This window comes from Dendrobates tinctorius, unplaced genomic scaffold (genome assembly GCF_039654945.1).
Source record: "Dendrobates tinctorius isolate UK_male_01 unplaced genomic scaffold, ASM3965494v1 ptg000022l, whole genome shotgun sequence".
In the NCBI taxonomy this organism is placed as follows: Eukaryota; Metazoa; Chordata; class Amphibia; order Anura; family Dendrobatidae; genus Dendrobates; species Dendrobates tinctorius.
This window is the reverse complement of record NW_027361690.1, coordinates 97,778,863-97,802,261: the sequence shown is the minus strand read 5'-3', so window position 1 is coordinate 97,802,261 and position 23,399 is coordinate 97,778,863. Positions and strand designations below refer to the sequence as shown.

Genomic DNA, 23,399 nt, shown 5'->3' with positions numbered 1-23,399 from the left:
AGCATCTTCTAATATCTAACGCCTGGAGTTTCTGCTCTTTAGGGTTGGTTGGATTAGGGAGGAAGGAAGGCAGAACTATCTCCTGTGTCCTGTGGAATTGTGTTGCTACCTTGGGAAGGTATGCTGGATCTGGCCTTAGGATTACCCTATCCTGTAAGAACTCTGTGTAAGGGGGGCAATCTGGAAAGTGCCTGTATATCGCTCACCCTACGTGCGGATGTTATTGTTACCAGGAATGCTGTTTTAAGGGATATAATCTTTAGTGAGGCGGAATCTAAAGGTTCAAACGGACTTTCCGTCATGGCTGTAAGGACTAGGTTTAAGTCCCACGGCACGCATCTGTCTTTGTGTATAGGTCTCGATCTGGCCGCTGCTCTGATGAACCTTGCTACCCAATAATCTTTTGCAATATCACCTGCAAACAGGGCCCCTAAGGCTGAAACTTGTACTTTTAGCGTACTTGTGGAGAGACCCAATTCGAAACCTTTCTGGAGAAATTCAGGAATATGTTTCGTGGGAATTCCGTCTCTGATGTCAAAGTGAAAGGTGGACAGGAAGCGTTTCCAGGTCCTAGCATAGATATTAGTGGTAGTTAATTTCCTGCTTTTTAGGAGGGTGTCAATTAAGTTCTTGGAGAACCCTCTATCTTTTAATAGTGACCTTTCAAATACCACGCCGTCAAATGAAGTCCCGCTACTTGTGGGTGGCTGACTGGCCCCTGGTAGAGGAGATCCGGAAGGTTCGGCAGTACCCAGGGATCGCCTACCGACATGGTCTTCAACCACGCGAACCAGGTCCTCCTGGGCCAAAAGGGGGCATCAGTATGACTTTTGCCCGATCCTCTCTGATCTTCCTGACTACCAGAGGAAGAAGATTCAATGGTGGGAAGGCGTATGCCAGAGAAAAGTCCCATCTTATCAGGAGGGCATCCACCGCCAGGGGATTTTCCCTGGGGTTCAGAGAGCAGAACAATCTTTCTTTTCTGTTTTTTCTGGTGGCAAAGAGGTCTACCTCTGGCTGACCCCATCTGCGGACAATCTGGTGGTAAATATCTTTGTTCAAAGCCCATTCTCCTTGTCTTAGAGCCTTGCGGCTTAAAAAGTCTGCTCTTACGTTGTCCTTTCCGCTGATGTGGAGCGCGGTTAAAGATAGACAATTTTTCTCTGCTATCTGGAGGAGCCGTTCTGTTATCTGCATCAGAGCGCTGGAGCGGGTCCCACCTTGGTGGTTGACATATGCTACCGCTACCTGGTTGTCCGAGTGTATCCTCACATGATGGCCCTGTAGGTAGATAATGAGTTTCTTGACTGCCAGTTCTATCGCCAATAGCTCTCTCTGGTTGGATGAGATATCAGAATCAGAATCCCACTGTCCCTGTAACACTAAGTCCCCCATATGGGCTCCCCAACCGAAGGAACTTGCGTCTGTGGTTATAATACGGGTTATCTGTGTTATCCAGGGCACCCCTGACGCTAGGTTCTCGCTTTCAAGCCACCATCTCAGTGATGTAACAGTTGAGGGGCTTAGCCACATCCGACCTTGTAAGGAGCCTCCAAGGGCCCTGCTATTAACCAAGACGTCGTTTTGAAGGGGTCTGGTATGGAACTGTGCCCACCTTACTGCTGGGATGCACGACGTTAGAGAGCCTAACAGGGACATGGCCTGTCTGAGGGTCATAGATGGATTATCAATTGCCCGAAGAACCTGCTCCTGTATCTTTTGTAATTTATCTAGTGGCAGCAGGCACCGCTGAGTCTCTGAATTTAGTACTAACCCTAAAAATTTCTGTATTTTTAAGGGCTGGAGTCGGGATTTCTCGTAGTTTAAAATCCATCCCAGGTTTTCTAACCTGGATCTAGCTTTTTCTATCTGGGATTTACAATGACCCACCGATTTTCCTACAAATCAAGAAATCGTCTAAATATGGAATGATTAAGACGTCAACCTCCCGTAAGTGAGCCATAACTTCGGCCACTATCTTTGTAAAAACCCTGGGTGCTGCTGAGAGACCAAAGGGAAGGGCTCTATACTGAAAATGACGCACTGTGCCCTCTACTGAAACTGCCACCCTCAGGGACTGCTGGAAGTCTGTATGGATAGGTACATGATAGTACGCGTCTTTCAAATCTATGACTGCCATAAAACAACATTTTTATTGTTGTATTAATGGACTCCATTTTGAATGTATAATTAATCAAAAACTCGTTAAGGGAACGAAGGTTTATAATCGTTCTGAATGTGTTATCAGGTTTCTGGATTAGAAACAGGGGAGAGTAAAACCCTTTTCCCCTTTCAGCTTCTGGAACCTCTACCAGGACATTTTTCTGGCATAGGCTCAAGACTTCCGCTTCTAAAGCCGCTTGTTCGAGATGAGAAGATCTTAAGGGGGTTAGTTTAAAGGTGTCCCGCGGGATCTGGGTAAATTCCAACCTAAGCCCGGTGGATATTACCTTACGCACCCAGTCACTATTCGTAATCTGTGACCATGCCGGGAAGAAGGATGACAGTCTACCCCCCACGGGAACTGCTAGTCATTGATTTGGTCTCTTTTGATCTCTCGAGGAGCGTGTGAACATATAGCCCGTACCTCGTCTCCTTCTGTCTTCCCATCTGGGCCGATCTCTAACAGGCGAAGAGTTGCGCCTTCTCCCCTGACCAAATCTCCTTCTACCAAATGGACGACGGTAGGACGCTGACGAAAGGTTTGGGAATCTTTTCTTGTCGTCCCCCGCCTTCTCAAGCAGCTCGTCTAGGACAGTTCCAAACAAATATTCGCCCTCACATGGAATCGCACAGAGCTTTGCTCTGGACTGGATGTCTCCCTGCCAGCACTTTAGCCACAGGGCTCTGCGAGCTGCATTAGAGAGACCTGCTGCTCTGGCGGCCATTCTCACTGCATCCGCTGAGGCATCTGCTAGGAAGGCTGCTCCCTCCTGGATGGTCGGTAGGGCCCCAAGAATTGTCTGTCTTGATGTACCCTGTTTTAGTTGTGACTCCAACTGGTCCAACCAGACCATCATGGACCTGGCCGTGCACGTTGAAGCCACTGCTGGTCTTAAGGACCCGGCCGCCATCTCCCAGGTGTTTTTCAGGAAAGTATCAGCCTTCCTGTCTAGGGGATCTTTAAGGGATCCCATGTCCTCAAAGGGGAGCGAGGATTTTTTTGATGCCTTTGCAATGGCTGCGTCTAATTTGGGGGCTCTGTCCCAAGAACTTACTGCCGGATCGTCGAAGGGGTATCTTCGTTTGAGGGCTGGTGGTAGCGACCCTCTTTTGTCCGGTTTTTTCCACTCTCTGTGGATCAGATCCTGTATCTTTTGATTTAACGGAAAGACTCTCCGCTTCCTCTGTTCCAGCCCACAGAACATGACATCCTGCATGGACAAATGGGGCTTAGGCTCCTCTACCTCCATTGTCCCTCTGACTGCTTTGACCAGCCTGTCTACCCGGTCAAGAGGCAGACAAAATCGCCCCGAGTCCTCTTCTCCTGAGGAGGACGAGGGAGATGAAGCCTGGGAGTCTCTGCTTTTTCTCCACTCTACCGAGGAATCAGACTCCGCCGGGACCTCGCCCTTTAGACTTTGCGGCTGGGACAAGGACTTTAGGGTTTCCATCATTTCTGCCCTGACAATGTCCCTTAAACTCGCCGCTACTGCGGGCGACTCTTCTGCCACCGTCTGCTGAATACAGGGGGGGCACAATCTTTTGAGGCACGCGTCCGGTAATGGGCATGCACAGAGTGCGCATTCCCTATGTTTATTTTTACTTGTAGCTTTTTTCCCCTAGAAAAAAAACACAGAAGGGGGGTCCCGTCACTGAGTGAGCTTTCACGAAGATCACTTACCAGTGCCACAATCAAGTACCGGAGAACGAGGGGGATTTCTTTTGGTCGATGCTCCTGTCTGCCTGGAGGAGCTCTTACGAGTGGACTGGTCACTTAGTCCCGTATTACTGTCACGGGACACTTTCTTTTTCTGTTTGACCTGCCGAAGGTCATCCAGGGGCGGCAGTGATGTTTGCCGCTGCTGTCGCCCTTGCTTCTGCCGCTGCTGCTGCTCTTGATCACTCTCCATTACCACTGCTGCTGCTGTACACTGCTGCATGTAGTAATGTGGCCAAGGCAAGGTACCCTGCCAGGGTCCCGCCTAAATACCCCTCCTCCGGTCAGCAGTATCCATGCCGCGCCCCTCCCCCCCCTTAACGGGGCTCCCTACCCCAGCTGGCGCCATCGGTGTTTCCGATGGGCGCCGCCATTTTGGAATCCTTGCGCATGCGCAGTGGCGCGCTGACCCGAAAGCGCATCCTCCGTCCGCCCCCTGACGTCACCGCTACCCCGGGAAACACCGGAAGTCACGCGGGACGCCCGGGAGCCCCGGAAGCAGCGCCACCCGGTCGCAGGCCCCTGCACAGCGCCGTACCTGCGCCGCCGGAGCCGGGAACCCCCGGGGGGAATCTACTTACCGGCGGGGGCCTAATTCCGGAGACGGACATCCTCCGGACGCCGCTCCCTGCTGCACACGCCACCGCCGTGACACCCATCCTGGGCCACCGTGGCGTCCTCCAGGAGATCCGCACCAGGCCGAGGTAGGAGACCCCCTCGCTACCGGTATCGGCTGGCCGGCCTGGGATCCGGTTCTTCTGTAGGATCCCGTCCCCTCAGGAACAGGAAACCAACTGATGCGTGGGAGAGGTGCAGCCCTTTTTGTATCTGTAGGTTTCCTGTTCCTATAGGGCGGATCCCCTCTCTCGTGGTGCTGTCATGGGAGTCCGAATAAATAAGGCATTACACAGCGCTTATGCAAATCAATGGGTGGGCTGTATAATATAGGACAGGAAATGTCTTACAGAGGCAGAGTGGGGCTCTCTTTTTCCCTATAGATGAGGATCCTACAGTACAGAGAGGACACCTCATAAACCAGGCATTCACACTAAACTTTCTATCTCAGCTTAGCTTTAGAAAAAAAGTTGTTGTTTTTTTAATTTACTCCTGCTCATAATTAGGAGGGGCTCTATAAAAATACTAATGTATACCCTTTCTGGGATAATAATATTTAGCCGACAGATTGCTTTGTCACTGGCAAGTGAGGAATGAAAAAAAAGAAGAGAAGAAGAAAAAAAAAGCAGTGATCACAGCAGCCTTCCTCCGATCCTGCCCCATGGCAGTGAGGACTTAGTTGCCTTTCAAGTACAGTTTTAGCCACAGCAATACACCATGATTGACCTACCATCACTGGGTCTTGTTTGTCCTTTTGGTCTTTTAATAGGAGAACCGGAAACAACAACAGAAGATGCTCGTCCATGATACCCAACTGGAAGGTGCAACCTATGGAAACAGAATAAAGAGCAATATTGGTGGAAAGCTGCATGCCAATCTGATAACCACCAGTCAGATGAGGAGAAATAGCCTTTCAATTTAGTATTTTTTCTGCTAGAAAAGAGAAGACAGTTTTGTAGAAAACATTGGAAATAGAATTACAAAATTTGAGGACATACAGGCTTTGGAGGGATACAGAAATTATTAAATTGGAGAGAACCCCAAATAAACCCTCACTAGAAAGCCCAAAAATTAACTATTTGTATAATTCTAGCCTATGTCACAACCCCTGATGACATCACAGACGCTGTGAATCATGTTGGCGGAACCAGTGTGCTAAATTTATGTCCTATTCTGCCAGATAGAGGCCAGCACCCCGAGGTGTTACAGAATTTGAAAAAAAGATAACAGTAAGCTACGGTATATATAATAAGTTAATGTATTTAGGCAGATTAGGGACAGTTTGTTTTTCTACCCTTTCTAAATTTTAACTATACAAATAAAAAGTTAATTTTTAGGCTTTGTAGTTAGGGTTTATTTGGGCTTCTCGCCAATTTTTTTAATAGAATCACAAAAAAAAAGCATTTTAGTGAAATTGGGGCATGGTGATCTCGGTAATCATTCTATGCACTTGGCAGCAGAGGGATCCACTGTGTTTGTGTCTTCCAGAGCCTAAATACAAGAGGTACTGACAGCAGCATAGATATGAGAATTGCTTACTGTGACTCAATGTGAGGATCATGATTATTTTAGTCTCCTCCGTGACCATCAAAGGGAAGAATTAGCTGGGTAGAACGGTGAAGTGAGCAATGGTAAGTACACAATGCCATATAATATGATGGCTGCAATACATTAAGATGATAAAATCTTTGATGGGAGAAGGAGGAGTGCTTCCTTAAAAAATATTGGGAATGTTTTTTCCAGAAGCAAGTCATAGAATAATTCAGGTTTATTTTGGACACAGGCTATATAACTTTAGTTAAAGTGAAAATTAAGGGGGGGGAATTCTTGCCCAAGATGTCATAGGTCAAGAGCAAATTTTGCTCATTTGGTTTGGGAGTGCGTAGTTCAGACAATACTGGAATGTGATTTTTTTTTTATAAGACAGAAGATAAATTAGATTAGTCTTTAGATTAGTTTTGTCTCAGAATAGGTTGGTGGCTATTTTATGTTGCACTATGTAATGAAACTGCAATAATAGGAGGGAGTTTTATTACCAAGCTGCTCTTTACAGCTTATGTTATAAATATATTTAGCAAAGGGAGGGCACTAAAGGCTCCAATGATGGCTAAATGGGTAAAAGTTCCTTGACGTGTAGCAGAATAGGAGGTTTTGGTATGGAAGTCAGTTCCATTTTGGAAGGTGGAAAGGTGTAGAGACATATGAACTGATTGGATGATTTAGAGTTATGATTGGTTGACAGAAAGGAGGTTGTGAAGGTTAATAGGCCTATTGAAAACCTTTTCTTCTGAGCCTGTGGGTTATAAGAGTGAGTGTGGGGGGACAAGAATCTGTCATGTGATGGAGGTTCTATTTTTTGTTCACGCGTTTGTTTGTTAATGTATAATAGGATAGGAATATGGGAAGTTTACAGCCAGGTGCAGGGTTTCATTTTGCAACTTGTACTCTTCACCAACTTCCACCAACCGGTCAACCAGGTTTTATAATGGCCCTCAGAGTCCCCTGATCTGAATATCATTTAAAATCTGTGGCTAGACCTCAAAATAGCAGATCATGCAAGACGACCCAGGAATCTCACAGAACTGGAAGACTTTTCCAAGGAAGAATGGATGAACATCCCTCAAACAAGAATTGAAAGACTCTTGGCTGGCTACAAAAAGCATTTACAAGCTTTGATAGTTTCAAAAGGGGGTGTTACTAGGTACTAATCATGCCTGGTGCCCAAACTTTTGGATTGGCCCATCTTCCTTTGTGTAATTTTTAAAATGTAACAGATCAAAATATATACATATTGTTTTGCCTAAAATACAAAGGAAATGTGTCATCTAACTTTAGTCCTTTTAGAGATAATTTCATCTTCAACTTGCTTAACTGTTTACAATAACAGTAATTTTTACTAGGGGTGCACAAACTTTTACATGTCACTGTATATACCAACACGATGCAGACATGCTGCCACCTTCTCTGAGCCAGAGTTCATTCAAAATTGACAGAAAATGGCATGCTGTTCCGTGGTCAGATGAATCAAATTGTGAAATTCTTTATGGAACTCACGGATACCATATCCTGTGGACTCAAGATGAGAAGGACCATCCAGCTTGTATTAGCGCACAGGTTCAGAAGTCTGCATCTCTTATGTTATAGGGCTGCATTAGTTTCTATGGCATGGGCAGCTTACACATTTATAAAGACAGTTACAAAACTGAGCACTATATAGAGGTGTTAGGCTTGGTTCACGTTTGCAGATGGCCGCGGACTTCCTCCGTCAAGCTCCGCCCACTGCCGCACCTGCTCCGGTCAGCTCCACCTACATACGCATGCGGCCTTGTATCGATTTTTAACATTGGGTATGTAGGCCATGCGGATGTGTACGCATGCGACGTTTTGACGATGCAGCGACCCACGTCGAACGCAACACGTTGCAATTTGATGCGGTCGCCGCATCGTCAAAACGACGCATGCAGAGGCATCCGCATACATCCACATGACCTACGTACCCAATGTTAAAGATAGGTACGCAGGCCGCATGGTGGAGCTGACATAGGTGGAGCTGACCGGAGGTGGTGCGGCAGTGGGCGGACCTCCACGGAGGAAGTCCACATTCCTCCACAGCTCGGCCATCCGCAAATGTGAACCTAGCCTTAGAACAACACATGTTCCCATTCACACAATGTCTATTTCAGGGAAATCTGTTCATTTTTTCCTGCAGTCCAGACCTTTCACCAATAGAAAACATTTAGTTAATTACGACATAAAAAATCCAGCCCCTGGAGTGTTGAGCAGATAGAATTCTATATCAGACAAGAATGAGACATTTCTCTCGCAACACTCCAGCAATTGGTGTCCTCACTTCCCAGATGTTTACAGACTGCTGTAATAAGAAGAGGAGATGCTACACAATGGTAGACATGGCCCCGGCCCAACTTTTTGGAGATGTGTTGCTGCTATCAATTTGTGAAGGAGTTAATTTTTCAAATGAAATAGAAAAATGTCAAATGCTTAAAGTCTAATCTATGCTCTATTGCGAATAAAATATGGGTATTAGAGAATTCCAAATCATTGCCTTCTTTACATTTTACACGAAGCCCCAATTTATTTGGAATTGGGGGTCGTAGTGAGGGAAAAAATATAAGATTACAAAAAAAAAAAACCTCACCCTAAAGAGCTGCACCAGTCATATAGCCTTATGGCTGATGAATATACCCTTGAAGGTTATGAAGTCTAATTGATTCTGATTTATGCGTTGTCACTTCCATTCCAGCATATATCTGCATGGTAATGGCTCGGAGCCTTTGACCACACATTGGTTCTCAGCCTATAATAAAACAATGGACTATACACACAGGGTTAACGTCTACTCACCAGTTTGGCATCAGAGCATTTTCCTTCCCTCTGAACATAATCCCCACATTTGTAGCATGATCCCTAGAGGAATAGAAGTCAGTGTAATCCCCTGTAAGGCAAACATCAATCCTGTGTTACCGCTGCACTTCAGTCATTTCTGTCTCTTTGAGATAGGATGGTGAAGAAGTAATAAACTGCAAACAAATCAGTTCCCTGAAACTGTAAGCTGAATTATTTAACCAAGTGATATTCCTGATAAATATGGTCACTAAGTAAAAGGAATAATGGCAGAAATAAGAATATTTTATGCTGTCTGTAGACATGTGCGGGGCTTGGCCCCCATACATGTGGCTCTGCAAGAACTTGTCTCCACAGAGTCGCCATTCCTGTGCTACTTGATGATGGTTCTCCTCAAAGTGATCTGTCAGGACGAGGAGATGTTGGTCGGGTGGCCTGTCACCTCCATGCTCTGTGCTTGACATGGCAGTGGACACTGCACTGCAGCATCTATAGGTGGGCCTGGGGTGTGCCCATACTTTAAAGCTTGGCTCTTCTCCTAAGTGTGTGTTCGCAGGGAGACCTGTTGTCAGGCTCCACAGAGATCTGGGACTAGTGGACCACCAAGCGTAGAGTGAAGCCTGAGCAGGTGTCAGGGCCGGACTGGCCATCTGACAATTCTGGCATATGCCAGAAGGGCCTGTCTGGTCATGGGCCGCCTTGTCTGCTACATTGTTAACAGAATCAGTGTTCTCCAGAGAACCATGCTGTTAAGAGTGGTGATGGAGCACAAAGTCGCTGACTCCGTTACTTACCCCAGCAGGCCATGGGAATATTGGTCTTGTAGAAAATCTTGCTTTCCTCCATCCAGGGTAATATTAGTAATATATCCCATCTGGTTCTTGGGGATGGGGACAACATGGGCCTGTGTGAATTCAAATGCCAGGACTGAATTTCAGCCCCATAGCAATAGATAAAAAAAAAAAGACAGCGCCTCAGACAATGGTGAAAAAAAAGCCTTACATTTTATTCTGCCTCCTGTGGCGACGTTTCGGTCCAAAGACCTTTTTCAAGCTGGTCTTCGGACCGAAACATCGCCACAGGAGGCAGAATAAAATGTAAGGCTTTTTTTTCACCATTGTCTGAGGCGCTGTCTTTTTTATCTATTGCTATGGAACTTGCTCCAGGATGGACGAGCGCCTCTACAAATCTGTCTTAAAGACTTTGACGCTTACAGCGTGCGGTTTAACTTTTTGTTTTTTAGTTATCAGTGAATTTCAGCCCCAGTCCGTACCTGGCAGGTGTAGACGACTTATCACCATGTGAGGACCCGGAGAGTGAAAGGAGACCTGGAAACCCTAAGAGATGTCACCTTAGATAAAGGGCCCGATTTGTCATTTGCATTTTTTTTTTTTTTTTTTTTTTAAGTCACTCTAATTTTTGACATGTTGTATTCGTTTATATTCTTTGTGCCAAATTCTTCAACACGGCGCATGTGGTTTAGGATTTTTTTTCTCCTAAAAATAAAAAATGCTCCTTATTTTTGGTTTTAACCTTTTATTTGACTTTTTAGTGGGAAAAGTTGCTTGTTCTGCATAAAAATGTCACAAAGTTTGCGCACAAAGAGGGCGGAACTTGAGTACATTTGGGCCAAAATTTTGCGACTTTTTAAAAGCTGAAACCCAAAATCCTGCTCTCAATGATGACCATGAAAAAAAAACAAACCAGAGAGCACATATGAAATCTCGTTTTTTTTTTGTTTTTTTTAAAAAAGGCGCAAATTAGAAAGAGTCAGAAAACACCAAAAAAAAAAAAAAAAAAAAAAAAAAGCACAAATCTGATAAAATCAGGTCTGGAGAGTTCTAGATGCTGGAGAGATACAAATGCACATGTGCTAGCGGCTGTGTGTTCCCTGAGCATTGTAGACCTTCTAAATAATTACGACCTGCATCTCAAATAGCCAAGCTACACTATACGTATGTACAAGGAAGTGGATGGTGATCCTAATAAGATCTCGATCACAATGAATCTGACATAGATCGCAAGGTTCATGTTCAGAGGAGCAACTATAATGCGTGCAGGGGTTGTAGTAGCAGTGGGCCATGGTACTTAGGGGTCCAAAAAGCTCTCTCTATCCCATACAAGAAGACCAATGCTATTAAACAACTATGATAGTTGGGGGGGTCTGTAGGATATTTTTTTATTGGGGCAATTAGCTTCAAGTTACACCAGTGGACATGTCAATCAGAAAGTAGAGCAACCGCAAAGTTTTATATAACTTAGAAGATACATACCAATATTTGCTGGCAGATGAAGCTTTGCCAATGACTGCGGAACAAATGCTCTGCAATAAAGTGCACAGAGATTAGTTTGATGAATGTTATCCAACAAAAACACAGTGAAAAATAATGTAAAGCATGGAAACCTAAAGGGAAATGTTAATTTGTCATCAGGGGTTTTTTTTTGTTAACCCATCTGAGACCAGCATGTTGTAGGGGTATAGACCCCGATTCCAGTAATGTATCACTTAGGCTAGTTTCACATTAGCGCTTTTGAGCGCAGTGACGGCCTGCGCACGGCCGCCGCTAAGCCCTGCCCCCTGCCGTGCCTCCTCCGGTAGCTCCGCCTACCGGCGCATGATGCTGCATGCGTCCCCTATCATTATCACTGGGGGCGCAGGCCGTGCGCAGTATGCGTTTGGCGGCGCATGAGTCCTTTTGACGGTGCGCCGACCTGCGCCAAACGCAACCTGCTGCAGTTTGGTTGCACTCGGCGCACCGTCAAAAAGGCGCATGCGCCGCCAAACGCATACTGCGCACGGCCTGCGTCCCCAGTGATAAAGATAGGGGACGCAGGACGCATGCAGCGTCATGCGCCGGTAGGCGGAGCTACCGGCGGAGGCGCGGCAGGGCTTAGCGGCGGCCGTGCGCAGGCCGTCGCTGCGCTCAAAAGCGCTAATGTGAAACTAGCCTTACTGGGCTGTTTGCTGTCATTTTAATAAAATATCTATCTTATTTGTTGCAGATATAGCAGTTAATTGGATGTTGACCTCTGTATTACCCCACCCACACCACTGATTGGCAGCTTTGTGTGCACTGTGCAGAGGCAGAAAGCTACCAAATTGGTAATGGGATTATACAAAACTCATGAGTACGGAGAAGTACATGGCATCAGGTTTATTAATCCTCTGGCTGAAATGTCATGCTGACAAAACTGTGATTTTATAAAAACCAAACACACAAGCAAGCACCCCAGCAAGTGACAAATCGCTAAAATCAGGGTGTCTGTCCCTACATTATGCTGCTCTCAGATAAAGTAGCAAAAAACTGGTGACCAATTTGCTTTATGTAATTGAATAATTTTGCAAATATTTTTTTTTTTTTTTTACATATTTTTCATTAAACAGTTTTCCTACATTCATGAACATAAAGTGGCTTGCAAAAGTATTAACCCCCCTTGGTTTCTTACCCATTTTGTTACATTACAACCTGTGTTTTGTAATCTGATTTGTGTGTGATGCATCAGCACTTAATAGTCTAAGTTGGTTTAGTGAAAAAAAAAAAAAAATAAATAAATATATAGGTTCAAATAACTAAAAATTAGCATCTACACACGTATTCACCCCTTTTGCTTTGAAGCCCCTAAATATTTCTGGTGCAAATGCAACACCCCATAGGGCCGGGGCTACTCGGTACTGGGCCGGTCAGTTCTTCAGGGGATGTCACGGCAACAATGACCCAGTCTGTGGCCCTGGGCGTGCGATGAAAATAAAGATGATTTTGGGGAACAAAGATGGGAAAGTTTATAGGGATTAAGTCATGACGCCACCCGTGGTGTTCAGCAATAGATGATATGGCCGATGCTGCAGTTCAGATCCACTGGAGCAGTTGGTACAGCTCTCCAAGGGTAAAGCTAGGCCCCAGGGCAGTTATGGTGTTAGTTGTAGTGCAAGGCAGGTGACGCTGTAAATAAGTCGGAGGAAACAGTGGAGTGCAGTCTTCACACTTTTACTCACAGTTTTTCCAGTTACAATCCTCAGCCAGAGTGCTGTGTCCCCCGGGTCGGTGGTCCAGCCAGCTCTCAGGTAATTTGGGGTACACTGTATCAAGACCCCCTTCTGATGTTCCTTTCCTGGCCATCTCACCTGCCCTGCGCCTCACACACAGTGTCCCGAGCCAGCAGCCCCGGATTCTGTCGGGCGAAGTTCTCTTGGTCCTCTTGATCCTATACGGCTGCCTTTTCAGCGAAAATGTGTGGATTTGGCTGTCGCACATACAGATACTACAACCTCTGGTTTGCTAGCTAAGTCCTCAGTTTCTCCACTAGTCTGGGGGCGGTCCCCTACTGCGACCTGGTCCCTCCACCTGACTACAGCCGGTGTGGATTCGGGCACCACGGGTGGATTCTTCACTTCCCGTGCCCCTAGGATCCCTTCTTTCTCTTCTCACTCTTCTCTAGTCTAGGGACAAGCTCCTCACTGCTCCAGTCCCCAGCACTAACTGCACTCACTGTCACTCCCTTAAGCTCCTCCCCTTCTCCACCCACACCTTCTACCTAGTCCCTCCCGGGCCTGGAGAGGTCTAGTGTTGGGTGCTAGTGTGTGGGTACTGGGTAGTGTCCCCTCCTTACCTGAGAGCGGAGTACCACACCTCTGGCTGAGGTGCAGTACCTCTGTGGCGACTGGACCCTCAGGGGCGCCACACAAATGATTACCTTCATATATGTCACATGCTTGGTGAAAGGAAGTCCCCCCGTGTGCAATCTAAGTGTCACATGGTCTGTCAGTATATACACTTTACCTTTTCTGAAAGTCCACAGAGGCTGTAATACCACTAAGTAAGCGCCATCACTAACCAAACACCACTATGAAGACCAAGGAGATCTCCAAACAAGCCAGGGACAAAGTTGTTGAGAAGTAGAAGTCAGGATTGGTTTACAAAAAAAAAATTAAAAATCCTAATCTCTGATGATCCAATGGAGCACCATTAAATCCATTATGATCAAATGGAAAGAACATGGTACCACAACAAACCTATCAAGAGATGGTCGCACACCAAAACACTCAGCCCAGGAGGGCATTAATCAGAGGCAGCACAGAGGCCAAAAGGAAACCCTGAAGGAGTTGCAGGGTTCCCAAGAAGAGACTGGAGAATCTGTCCACACAAGCACAGTAAGCTGTACACTCCATAGAGGTGGCCATTATGGAAGAGAGGGTAGGAAAAAAAAAAAAAAAAAAAAGACTTTACTTGCACATGAAAATGGCAAGACTCATTTTGAGTTTGCCAAAGATGTGTGGGAGACTCCCTAAATGTATGGAGGAAGGTGTTGTAGTCAGATGTCACCAAAGTTGAACTTTTTTGCCACCAAGGTAAACGCTATGTATGGTGCAAAGCCAATACAGCTCATCACCCTTAGTACACCATTCGCCCAGGGAGGCATGGTGGTGGCAGTATCATGCTGTGGGGATGTTTTTGGCAGCAAGGACAGGCAAAATGGTCTGAGTCAAGGGGAAAATGAATGGTGCGAAATAAAGGGATATTATTGAGAAAAATCTGTTTCAGTCTGTCAGTGATATGAGACTGGGATTGAGGATCACCTTCCAACAAGACAATGACCCAAAGCATACCACTCAAGCAACACTTGAATGGTTTAAGGGGAAACATGTAAATGTTTTGGAGTGGCCTAGTTAAAGTCCAGACCTTTGTCCAATTGAGAATCTATGGTCAGACTTGTAGATTGCCGACAAGCGTGATCTGATTTTTTTTTTTTTTTTTTTTAATCAGATAGCACTTGGACCAATTCAGTGGAGCAATGCTCATACAATGCTCATTTTGTCAAGGAGAGAATTTGTGATCGGCTTGAAAACAGATGCCACTCGGCAATTCAAGTCTATGGGTGTGTAGAAAAAAAATTGGATTGAACTCAGATGTCATCTGAGTGCAGTTCAATTCCCACAAACTCTCTGAATGGAAAAGATGGACACATTTTGTTCTCCATCTTCTCACAGTGTGCCACGATTCTCTCATCCAGGAAAATTGGATCATACTCTGATCTAACAGGGGACAATATTAAAATGTTAAGTAGGAGGGATTATTACTTTCTAGGGGCACTCGGGGTATTGTAACCATCCAGGGGCACACAGGAGGCATTATTTTTCTCCAATAAACTCAGAACAGTAATATTTTGTAAATGAAACTTTTACCATCAGAAGGGCACATAGGGGGCGGTTTACTATGTAAGTGGCAGAGTGGTCGGCATTATTATGTGGAGGCGCTAAGAGGGGCACTGGTACCATGCTACACAGTAGGTGCAGTAATAGGGACACATGTCAGCAGTGGCTCAGTATTGGGATATCTGCAGAATGAGGAGATTGTGCAGGCTGAGAATAATATAAAGATAGGAGAGATTGTCCCGGAGCATAATAATCTCAAGGTTTATTTAAAAATTCACTTTCCAATGATAAAATATAATGGGAGAAAATGCAACACGTTTCGAACGCAGTCCGCTGTACTTTTTTCTGAGGGTGTTTCGGAATAGGTGGGGCTGGGGCTGGAAGTTTGAGAAGTCATATCTGTCTCTGGAGATGGAGAAAAAGTCATCATGTTGGTCTGGTGCGTGATGGAAAAGATGAGAAAAGCGGATGACCCAAATCAGAAATTACGGCACGATCTATAACTGTACTGTAATCTCTAAAAAAGAATTTTCTTGTTTTGGAAGTCCCCACTCACCGGCTGCAGGTTTTTGATATATATATATAACTGTCCTATACGCAACCTTCGAGGCCAGAGTCTCCACCGCTGCTCCCAATGTCTGCCATTGTCCCCATGTCTGTCCTGTAGATGGCGCTACAGCCAATGGCTGAGCTCTGTAATAGCTGATGGAGCTGCTGAACTCTGTCTCCTCAGTGTCAAGTTTGGGAAGGATTCCTCGCAGAATTTACCTCAGAAGTGACATGTCACTTATTTTATTTACTGTGGCAATGTTCTCAAAACCTTGTCAGAAAACCTGTCGTATGAGCAGCAAAGTGGACTTTCCATTGAAATGAATAAGGAGTACGAGTTTTTAAAGTGTATTTGACGCTTCATTTTTTCATGTGGATTTTGGAGCGAATCCATTTCTAAAGACTCTCTGAACGTTCCCCTAAAAAGCGTGCATATGGTATAGCTGCCATTTGTGTGGTGGTACCCAGGGTCCTGAGGGCTTTGTACAGAGGAACAGCAGGTACAATGTGCCACTGTGTTCCCTCTGTAGATTATCGGGGTATCGAGGAGTTGGGGGCATTGCTTTACCGAGAAGAGCTTGATTATAAAGCACTTGATAAGGCCATAAATATTTTCTGTCAGGTTTCATATGAAAAAAAAAAAAACAAACACTTATATGGGGGCATATTATGGCTCCATATAGCTTCTGAAGGGTCATTATACATATGTGTGTGCGAAGCCTTAGCTATTTGGGAACAACAAGGCCCCAAATGGTTAAATTAACGAAACTCTGCCACATCAGTAAAGCAATTTATAATGACAGATGAAAACCATGACCGCTGCTAGATGCCAGATTGGCAGCAGCGTGGCTGAGAGATGGGCGGCAGAGCTGTCACATATATAATTGAGGTGAGTGACCCTAAACATTGGGTAAACCGCGCTCCCGGCGATTAATAGGAGAGTCATACGGATGCAGAGTACCACCACACAGGATAGGCTCCACTCACCTGGCACGCAGCTCCTTGCTGTCTCTGAGTGTCGGCTCCCTTGCTGATAGAAGCTGTTGAATGGTTTGTCGGGCCTCTCTCCATGCACTGCGCCCAAGGGCCATGAAACTATTGAGGGTTGCCTACGATAACACAGCGGACATTTATAACAGTACAAAGGATATATTTTCAGTTAATATTGCTGTTGTGTTCATATCACTTAGAATTACTAATCCCCAATGACCCATCTTATAGAGTTGTTACCAAGACTAGGATATATAAACCCATTACAATATGAATCAAAATAACCAAAAGTATTCAGGGTACCTAAGATAGAAGACAATTATTACCAACAAGCAGGGGCGGACCTACCGCCCATGCAGCCCGTTCATTGAACGGAGGCCCCGGGGGAGAGGGGGCCCCTCCAGCACCGTATGGCTAATTCATGGCTCCCAAGCGTGTGGCTGGGCTGTGTGTTTTGTGCACACAGGACCTGTGAGAAGGGAGGAGTCAGGGTTACATGATCAGGGGCCTCAGGCTCCGTGTCTGTCTGCACTCTGCTGCGCTGGTTGTCATGCTGCTGGATGAGGTAAAGTTTCTGTGTGGGGTCAGGAAGGTTTTAGTGTGGATGTAGCGGAGCCGCGTGTGTACGAAGTGGAGCCATATGTGCACTGCATGTACGGGGTGCAGCCAAGTGCGTACGAGGCATACAAAGTGGGCTTTTCCCTCCGACACAGGAGTGCACAGCGGAGCCCCGAGGAGCACTTTAAAACTCGCACGTGATGTTCCACCAGAAGTGATGTGCTGGAAGCTGACCGGAAATGAGGTAATTTCATGAGGCGATTGTGAAAGAACTAGGGAATGCTTCAGATCCATCACCATGTCCTCCTCCGACAGCGCGGACAGCAGGATCGCCTTGGAATCAGGGATGCCGGCCATGTGTGCGGATCATGATATGTCCTGCATCGGGAGGCTCAGGTGGGCACTACAATGGGAGACGGGCTGCTATAGTATCTTTATGGAAGCTCTCTTTATTTCTCTCTCTCTGTTTTTTCTCTCTGTTTCTTTCTCAGTCTCTGTTCTGTCTTTCCTTCTCTTTTTCTCTCTCTAATCTTTATTTTTTTTTTCCTCTCTCTCTCTGTTCTTTCCCCTTTCTTTCTCTCTGTTCTTTCTTTCCTTTCTCTGTTCTTTCGTCCCCTCTGTCTTTCTTCCTCTCTTTTTCTCTCTATTCTTTCCCCTCTTTCTTTAGCTTTCCCTCTGTTCTTTTTTCTTTCCCCTCTTTCTCTCTGTTCTCTTTCCCCTTTTTTTCTCTCTGTTCTTTCCCCTCTCTCTCTGTTCTTTTTTTCTGTCCCCACTTTCTTTCTCTGTGTTCTTTTTTTTTTTCCCCCCTTTCTCTCTGTGCTTTTATTTTTCTTTTCTTTCTTTCCCTCTTTCTCTCTCTCTGTTCTTTCGCTCTCTGTTCTCTCTTTCTTTCTCTGTTCTTCTCTCTATTTTCTTTTGGCTCTCTCTCTCTGTTTTCTTTCTTTTCCTTAGTACCAGTCAGTGTGCCCACAGTACCAGCCACTGTGCCCCCATTACCAGTCAGTGTGATCAGCAGTGCTAAATGGGTGCAGTTGGGTGTGGACATGGGTGTGACTGGTCACAAAAGGAGTGTGGTTAGGGCGTGGCCTAAGATTTGCGGCTGCGCGCGCCGCAGCCTTTGTCAGTCTTTCCCTTCAAAAGTTCGGAGGTATGGCTAATTATTTACCTATTCAAATTTACCATGTGGAGCGCCATGGATCCGAGGCGCAAGGAGGAGAGCAGCGCTGCGGTAGGCGGCGGAAGCGGGTCCTGAGAGTGCGAGCGTCGGTGCAGAGGAGCCAGCCCTGAGGTGAGATCAGCATCAGTGCTGTGCTGCGCTGCCGCTGTGGGGGAGGAGAGGAGGAGACAGACTGACTGTCACTCACTGTGCGTGTGGCGCCGGCCGGCTGGTGGTTGCAGCCACAGTGTCAGTGTGTGTCTGTGAAGTCATTGTGTGCCGTGCCCCATAACTAAATGCTACAGCTCAGGAATGTGCAGACAGTGGATGGATCCTCTTGGTCTGGCCTGCCCTGCCTGCTCCAGGTAAGAGTACCAGAGCTGAGCAGGACTGTAGGACTGGGACCGAGGCAGGCATGATTTTGGGGGGCTCCTGGGGGAGAACTGAAGCATGGCAGGCATGATTTTTTTTGGGCTCCGTCCTGGGGGAGAACTGAAGCATGGCCTGGCTGTTTATGAATGGGGGGCCCCTGGCCTGGGGAGAAGGGAAGCATGGCCTGGCTGCTCATGAATGGGGGGGCCCTGGGGGAGATGCTTGGCTGCTCATGAATGGGGCGGTTCAGGAGGAGGAGGAGACACATGAATCGGGCGACCCACATAGGGGGAGAAGCAGCATAAACTGGGGGGGCACATGAGGTGAAGCAGCATAAACTGGGGGAACCACATAGGGCGAGAAGCACTATGCCAAAAGTAGACCGCATATGGGGGAGAGCATTATGAAACAAAGGGAAACGGGGGTGTATATATATATATATATATATATTACCTAGAGGCTGTCTTGGGCTATATGTGTTATTTAGAGGCTATGCTGGGCTGTATATATTACCTGGAGGCTGTTTATATTACCTGAAGGCTATGCTGGACTGTATCTGTTACCTTAAAGCCCCCGTTACACACTGCGATATCGCTAGCAATATCGCTGTAAAGTCACCAATTTTGTGATATTGCTAGCGATATCGCTGCATTTGATACTTACCTCCGACCGGCTCCCCCGCTGGTTATTGCTGATCGCGCGAGAAGCTCCTGGACCATTCCTCGTCGGGCGCTTCCTGTGGCGCCGACGAGCGACGCGTGGAGCCGGGCGGGAAGATGCAGGATCGCCTGGTGTGACAGGTAAGTAGCGATCCCTATCCCCAGCGATGTCGCTGGTGAGATCTGCCTGTGTGGCAGCTCACTAGCGACCACCTAACGATGCACCAGCGATCCTGACCGCGTCATATCGCTGGTGCATCGCTAGGTGTAACGGTACCCTAAAGCTATGCTGGACTGTAGCTATTACCTGGAGTGGAGGCTATGCTGGGCTGTATATATCACCTGGAGGCTGTGGTGGGCTGTATATATTACCTGAAGGCTGTGCTGGGCTGCATATATTAACTGGAGGCTGTGCTGGGCTGTGTATATTAACTGGAGGCTGTGCTGTATATGATTTTGGATGCTGTGCTGGGCTGTATATATATTAACAACTAGAGGCAATGCTGGGCTAGTGGGCTATATATGTTATTTGGAGGCTGTGCTGGCATGTATGTATAATTTGGAGGCTGCAACTGGCAAATAATAAATACAGCCCAGCAGCACCCTACAGATAACAGATATTATATCCAGCCCTGCATAGCCTCAATATTAGATAACAACAAATAACTTTGTTGCCCTATGAAGGGCAGGGTGGGGGAGGGGAGCGCGAAAAATTTCTTGCACAGGGGCCCACTACAGTCTGTGTCCGCCCCTGCCAACAAGTGAACAGTATGTGCCCATTATATCCAATTTTAATTCAATCTTTAGTGAAAATCAATAAACAGACATACCCAACAACTGAAAATCCAAAAAAAGACAAAAAAACAGAATAGGGCAGTGTGGTTACAAATCGATAGGCCACATAAATAGTCTATACATTATACACATGATTATAAGGTGGAAGCCAAATTTATAAACCGTCCTCAATACAATTAATTAGAAAACACGCTTTGTGGCATTTGAATGGTGCCTCTGTGGTAGATACTGTTCATTGTTCACTTGGTGGTAATACTTGTGATACTTCTCTTATAAGCAGGTGATAACTCACCTGTTAAGTCCTGGCCGTTATTTCACACAATAATACATCCTGTATAGCCAAATTATTATCACATCTGCCGGCTACGATTAATGGTACATTGGAGGCCTGCATTAGTGATCATAAAATCATCAGTGGGACAGTTCTCTGTTTTAGTAGCAAGAAATAAGATTTAGCTATGCTGTAGCTGTTTACTGTACTGTAGCCATGTACCGTAGCCATCTATTGTATTATGGCTGTGTACTGTACTGCAGCCATGCACTATAGTGTAGCCAAGTTCAGTACTGTAACCATGAACTGTAGCGTCGCCATGCATTGTATCTATTGTACAATAGTCATGTATTATATTGTAGTCATGCATCGCATCCACGTACTATAGCGTAGCCACATACTGTAGCATAAATATGCACTGTAGTGTAGTCATGTACTGTAGCTATCTATTGTACTATAGCCATTTATGGCACTGTATCTATGTAATGTATCATAGCCATGTACTGTAGTGTAGTCAATTACTGTAGCCATGTATTGTACTATAGCCATTTATGGTACTGTAGCTATGTACTGTATCATAGCCATGTACTGTAGCCATGTATTGTACTATAGCCATTTATGGTACTGTATCATAGTCATGTACTGTAGTGTAGTCAATTACTGTAGCCATCTATTGTACTATAGCCATTTATGGTACTGTAGCTATGTATTGTATCATAGCCATGTACTGCAGTGTAGCCATGTACTGTAGCTATCTATTGTACTATAGCCATTTATGGCACTGTAGCTATGCATTGTATCATAGCCATGTACTGCAGTGTAGCCATGTACTGTGGCCCTGGCCTAATTACTATGTGTTACATACCATGTATTTGTGCTTCCCCATTCTCTCATAGCATCAAGAGATAATTTCAGTACTAATGTGTGTAAATTGATTTAACATTCAAGTCTGGATCCTGAGAAATAATAGTTATGGTGATGTTTGCATCACTATACTACACTATAAAAAGAAAAAAAAAAATGGATGGATAGTTAACATGTAATGTATCATACATGGATAGCAAATTATATAACCTATACAAACAATACTAGAAAGATAAGTAGCTTATACATACAATACCTCAAAAAATACATTTTGATGTTCCGACAAGAAAGGGCCATTAAAGAGATGCTTGATGACACTCAGATCCAGGATTTGGTTCCCAATAGCCACTCCTATCCTATGTCTTAGCTGCCAAGAAAAAGAAAAGGTGTGTTTTATTATTTCTTAAGATTAGTATCTATTACTTTGACCATTATTTTAAAAAGGTTATTCCCATCTTAATAAACGGGTACTGACAGCTAGAGCTTCTAAATTCAAGTAATTTCCTGCTTATTCAAATTTTCAGATGACATATTACTTTTATTTCCAGCTCGTTGCCTTGGAGACCGACCACCGCTGCTAAACAGCAGAATATGTGCAGTGCTCAGAGCTCTTTTCCATTCGTCTTGTAGACACTGCTTTGAAGCTGTCCAGGATGGCTGGAGCTCGCTGTTATCTCCTAATAGCAGCCAGCTTCTACGCAGTGCTCACAATCTAACCTATTCCTCCCATCAATTTCACAAACCGAACACTTCAACAAGTGTTAAGAAAGTCAAGAAAGTCTCCTGTGCAAGCTCCACTGCTGATTAATTTCTATGGCAGTGACGGACATGGCCCTGCTGTCGAAGATGATAGAGCAGGGGTCAAACCATTGCTTAAAGATGACCTGTCACCATAAATATGCAATTATTTTTTTAAAATCGTATATTACTCTTTATCTGGTATTATTTTATTCTTCTCCCTTCCTGAGATATGGCCCTTTCTTTCCTAAATGTAAATCAAGGATTGATAGGGAAGTGGGTGTGGCCGTCTTCTTGATGATCACACCCAGTTGACAATCAAGATTAGATTTACATACAGAAAAGGGTCCATATGTCAGGAACAAAAGAAAAAAAAAAAAAAAAAATACCAGATCAAGGAGAACATCGTAAATGAAGTCCAAAAAAAAAAAAAAAAAAAAAAAAAAAACAGATTTGGCACCGCTGCAGTCTCTTAGACAAATCTAAACAGACCCCTCACACACAATATGAACGCCATATACCCCAAGGAACGTGTGATCAATCCTGAGAAAATATACAAAGTCCAATAGCACAATGAGAGAAAAAAAGGATGTCACTCACCGTTACCGAAAGTAGAAGTCTTTATTTCATGGATAAAAATGCATGGTCCCAGGAGCAATGCAGAAAGTGTGGAGGACAACGGCCATTTCGCACTCCAACGGGTCCTAATCGTTGAAGCGCGAAACAGCCGTTGTCCTCCGCACTCCCTGCATTGCTCCTGAGCCCATGCATTTTTATCTATGAAATAAAGACTTCTACTTTCGGTAAGGTCTCTTTCACAGATCAGTATTTGTATGCCAAAATCAGGAGTGTCTCCAAAACACAGAACAGGAGTCAGTCTTTCAATTATATTTTTTTCTTGGTAAGTTCCATTCCTGGTTTTGGCATACAAACACTGATGCAAAATACTGACCAAATACGGATGTGTGAATGAGCCTCAACAGTGAGTGCCATCCGTTTTTCTCTCATTGTGCTATTGGACATTGCAAATGACACTTAGCAGAGGTGATAAATGTATTCCTTGGGAATAGCCTCTGAATTGCCCGTTTATGACTGGTAATCACCGGCGTGGATTTTACACCAGTACATCCACTGTGGGAGGCTGGGTCCACACATGTCCACGGCTTCAGGTTCAGTTCATTCTAGTCTGATACAACACAAAAGGATCTGAACTGATGATAAAACTAATGAAAAAAAACAAAAAAAAACGCATCAGACGCCATCAGGCTGTTTCTTCATTTTCATCAAGCGCTGGTTCGGGGCCGGATCACAACATTACATGATCAGCCACCGCAGCGTTGTCTGCACCCCCCGGCACAAAAGCGAACGTGCTGGAAAGGTGGGAAAGATCCTGTTGTAAACAATGGAATCCGTTCCCCCGTCAATTTCCATTCTGAGGT

General features: G+C 45.3%; 1 protein-coding gene across 2 annotated transcripts in view; it reads right to left on the bottom strand.

The window, feature by feature from the left end:
* Window positions 1–23,399, bottom strand: part of FAH (fumarylacetoacetate hydrolase) — a 103,741-nt gene that overhangs the window by 69,776 nt on the left and 10,566 nt on the right. For both annotated transcript variants that reach the window (XM_073569018.1, XM_073569019.1), the window contains exons 2-6: window positions 21,479–21,589; window positions 16,545–16,666; window positions 11,131–11,180; window positions 8,858–8,948; window positions 5,226–5,323 (exon numbers count right to left, since the gene is read on the bottom strand). In XM_073569018.1, the coding sequence (XP_073425119.1) occupies window positions 5,226–5,323; window positions 8,858–8,948; window positions 11,131–11,180; window positions 16,545–16,666; window positions 21,479–21,589 (472 nt within the window). The remainder of the gene's footprint in view (window positions 1–5,225; window positions 5,324–8,857; window positions 8,949–11,130; window positions 11,181–16,544; window positions 16,667–21,478; window positions 21,590–23,399) is intronic.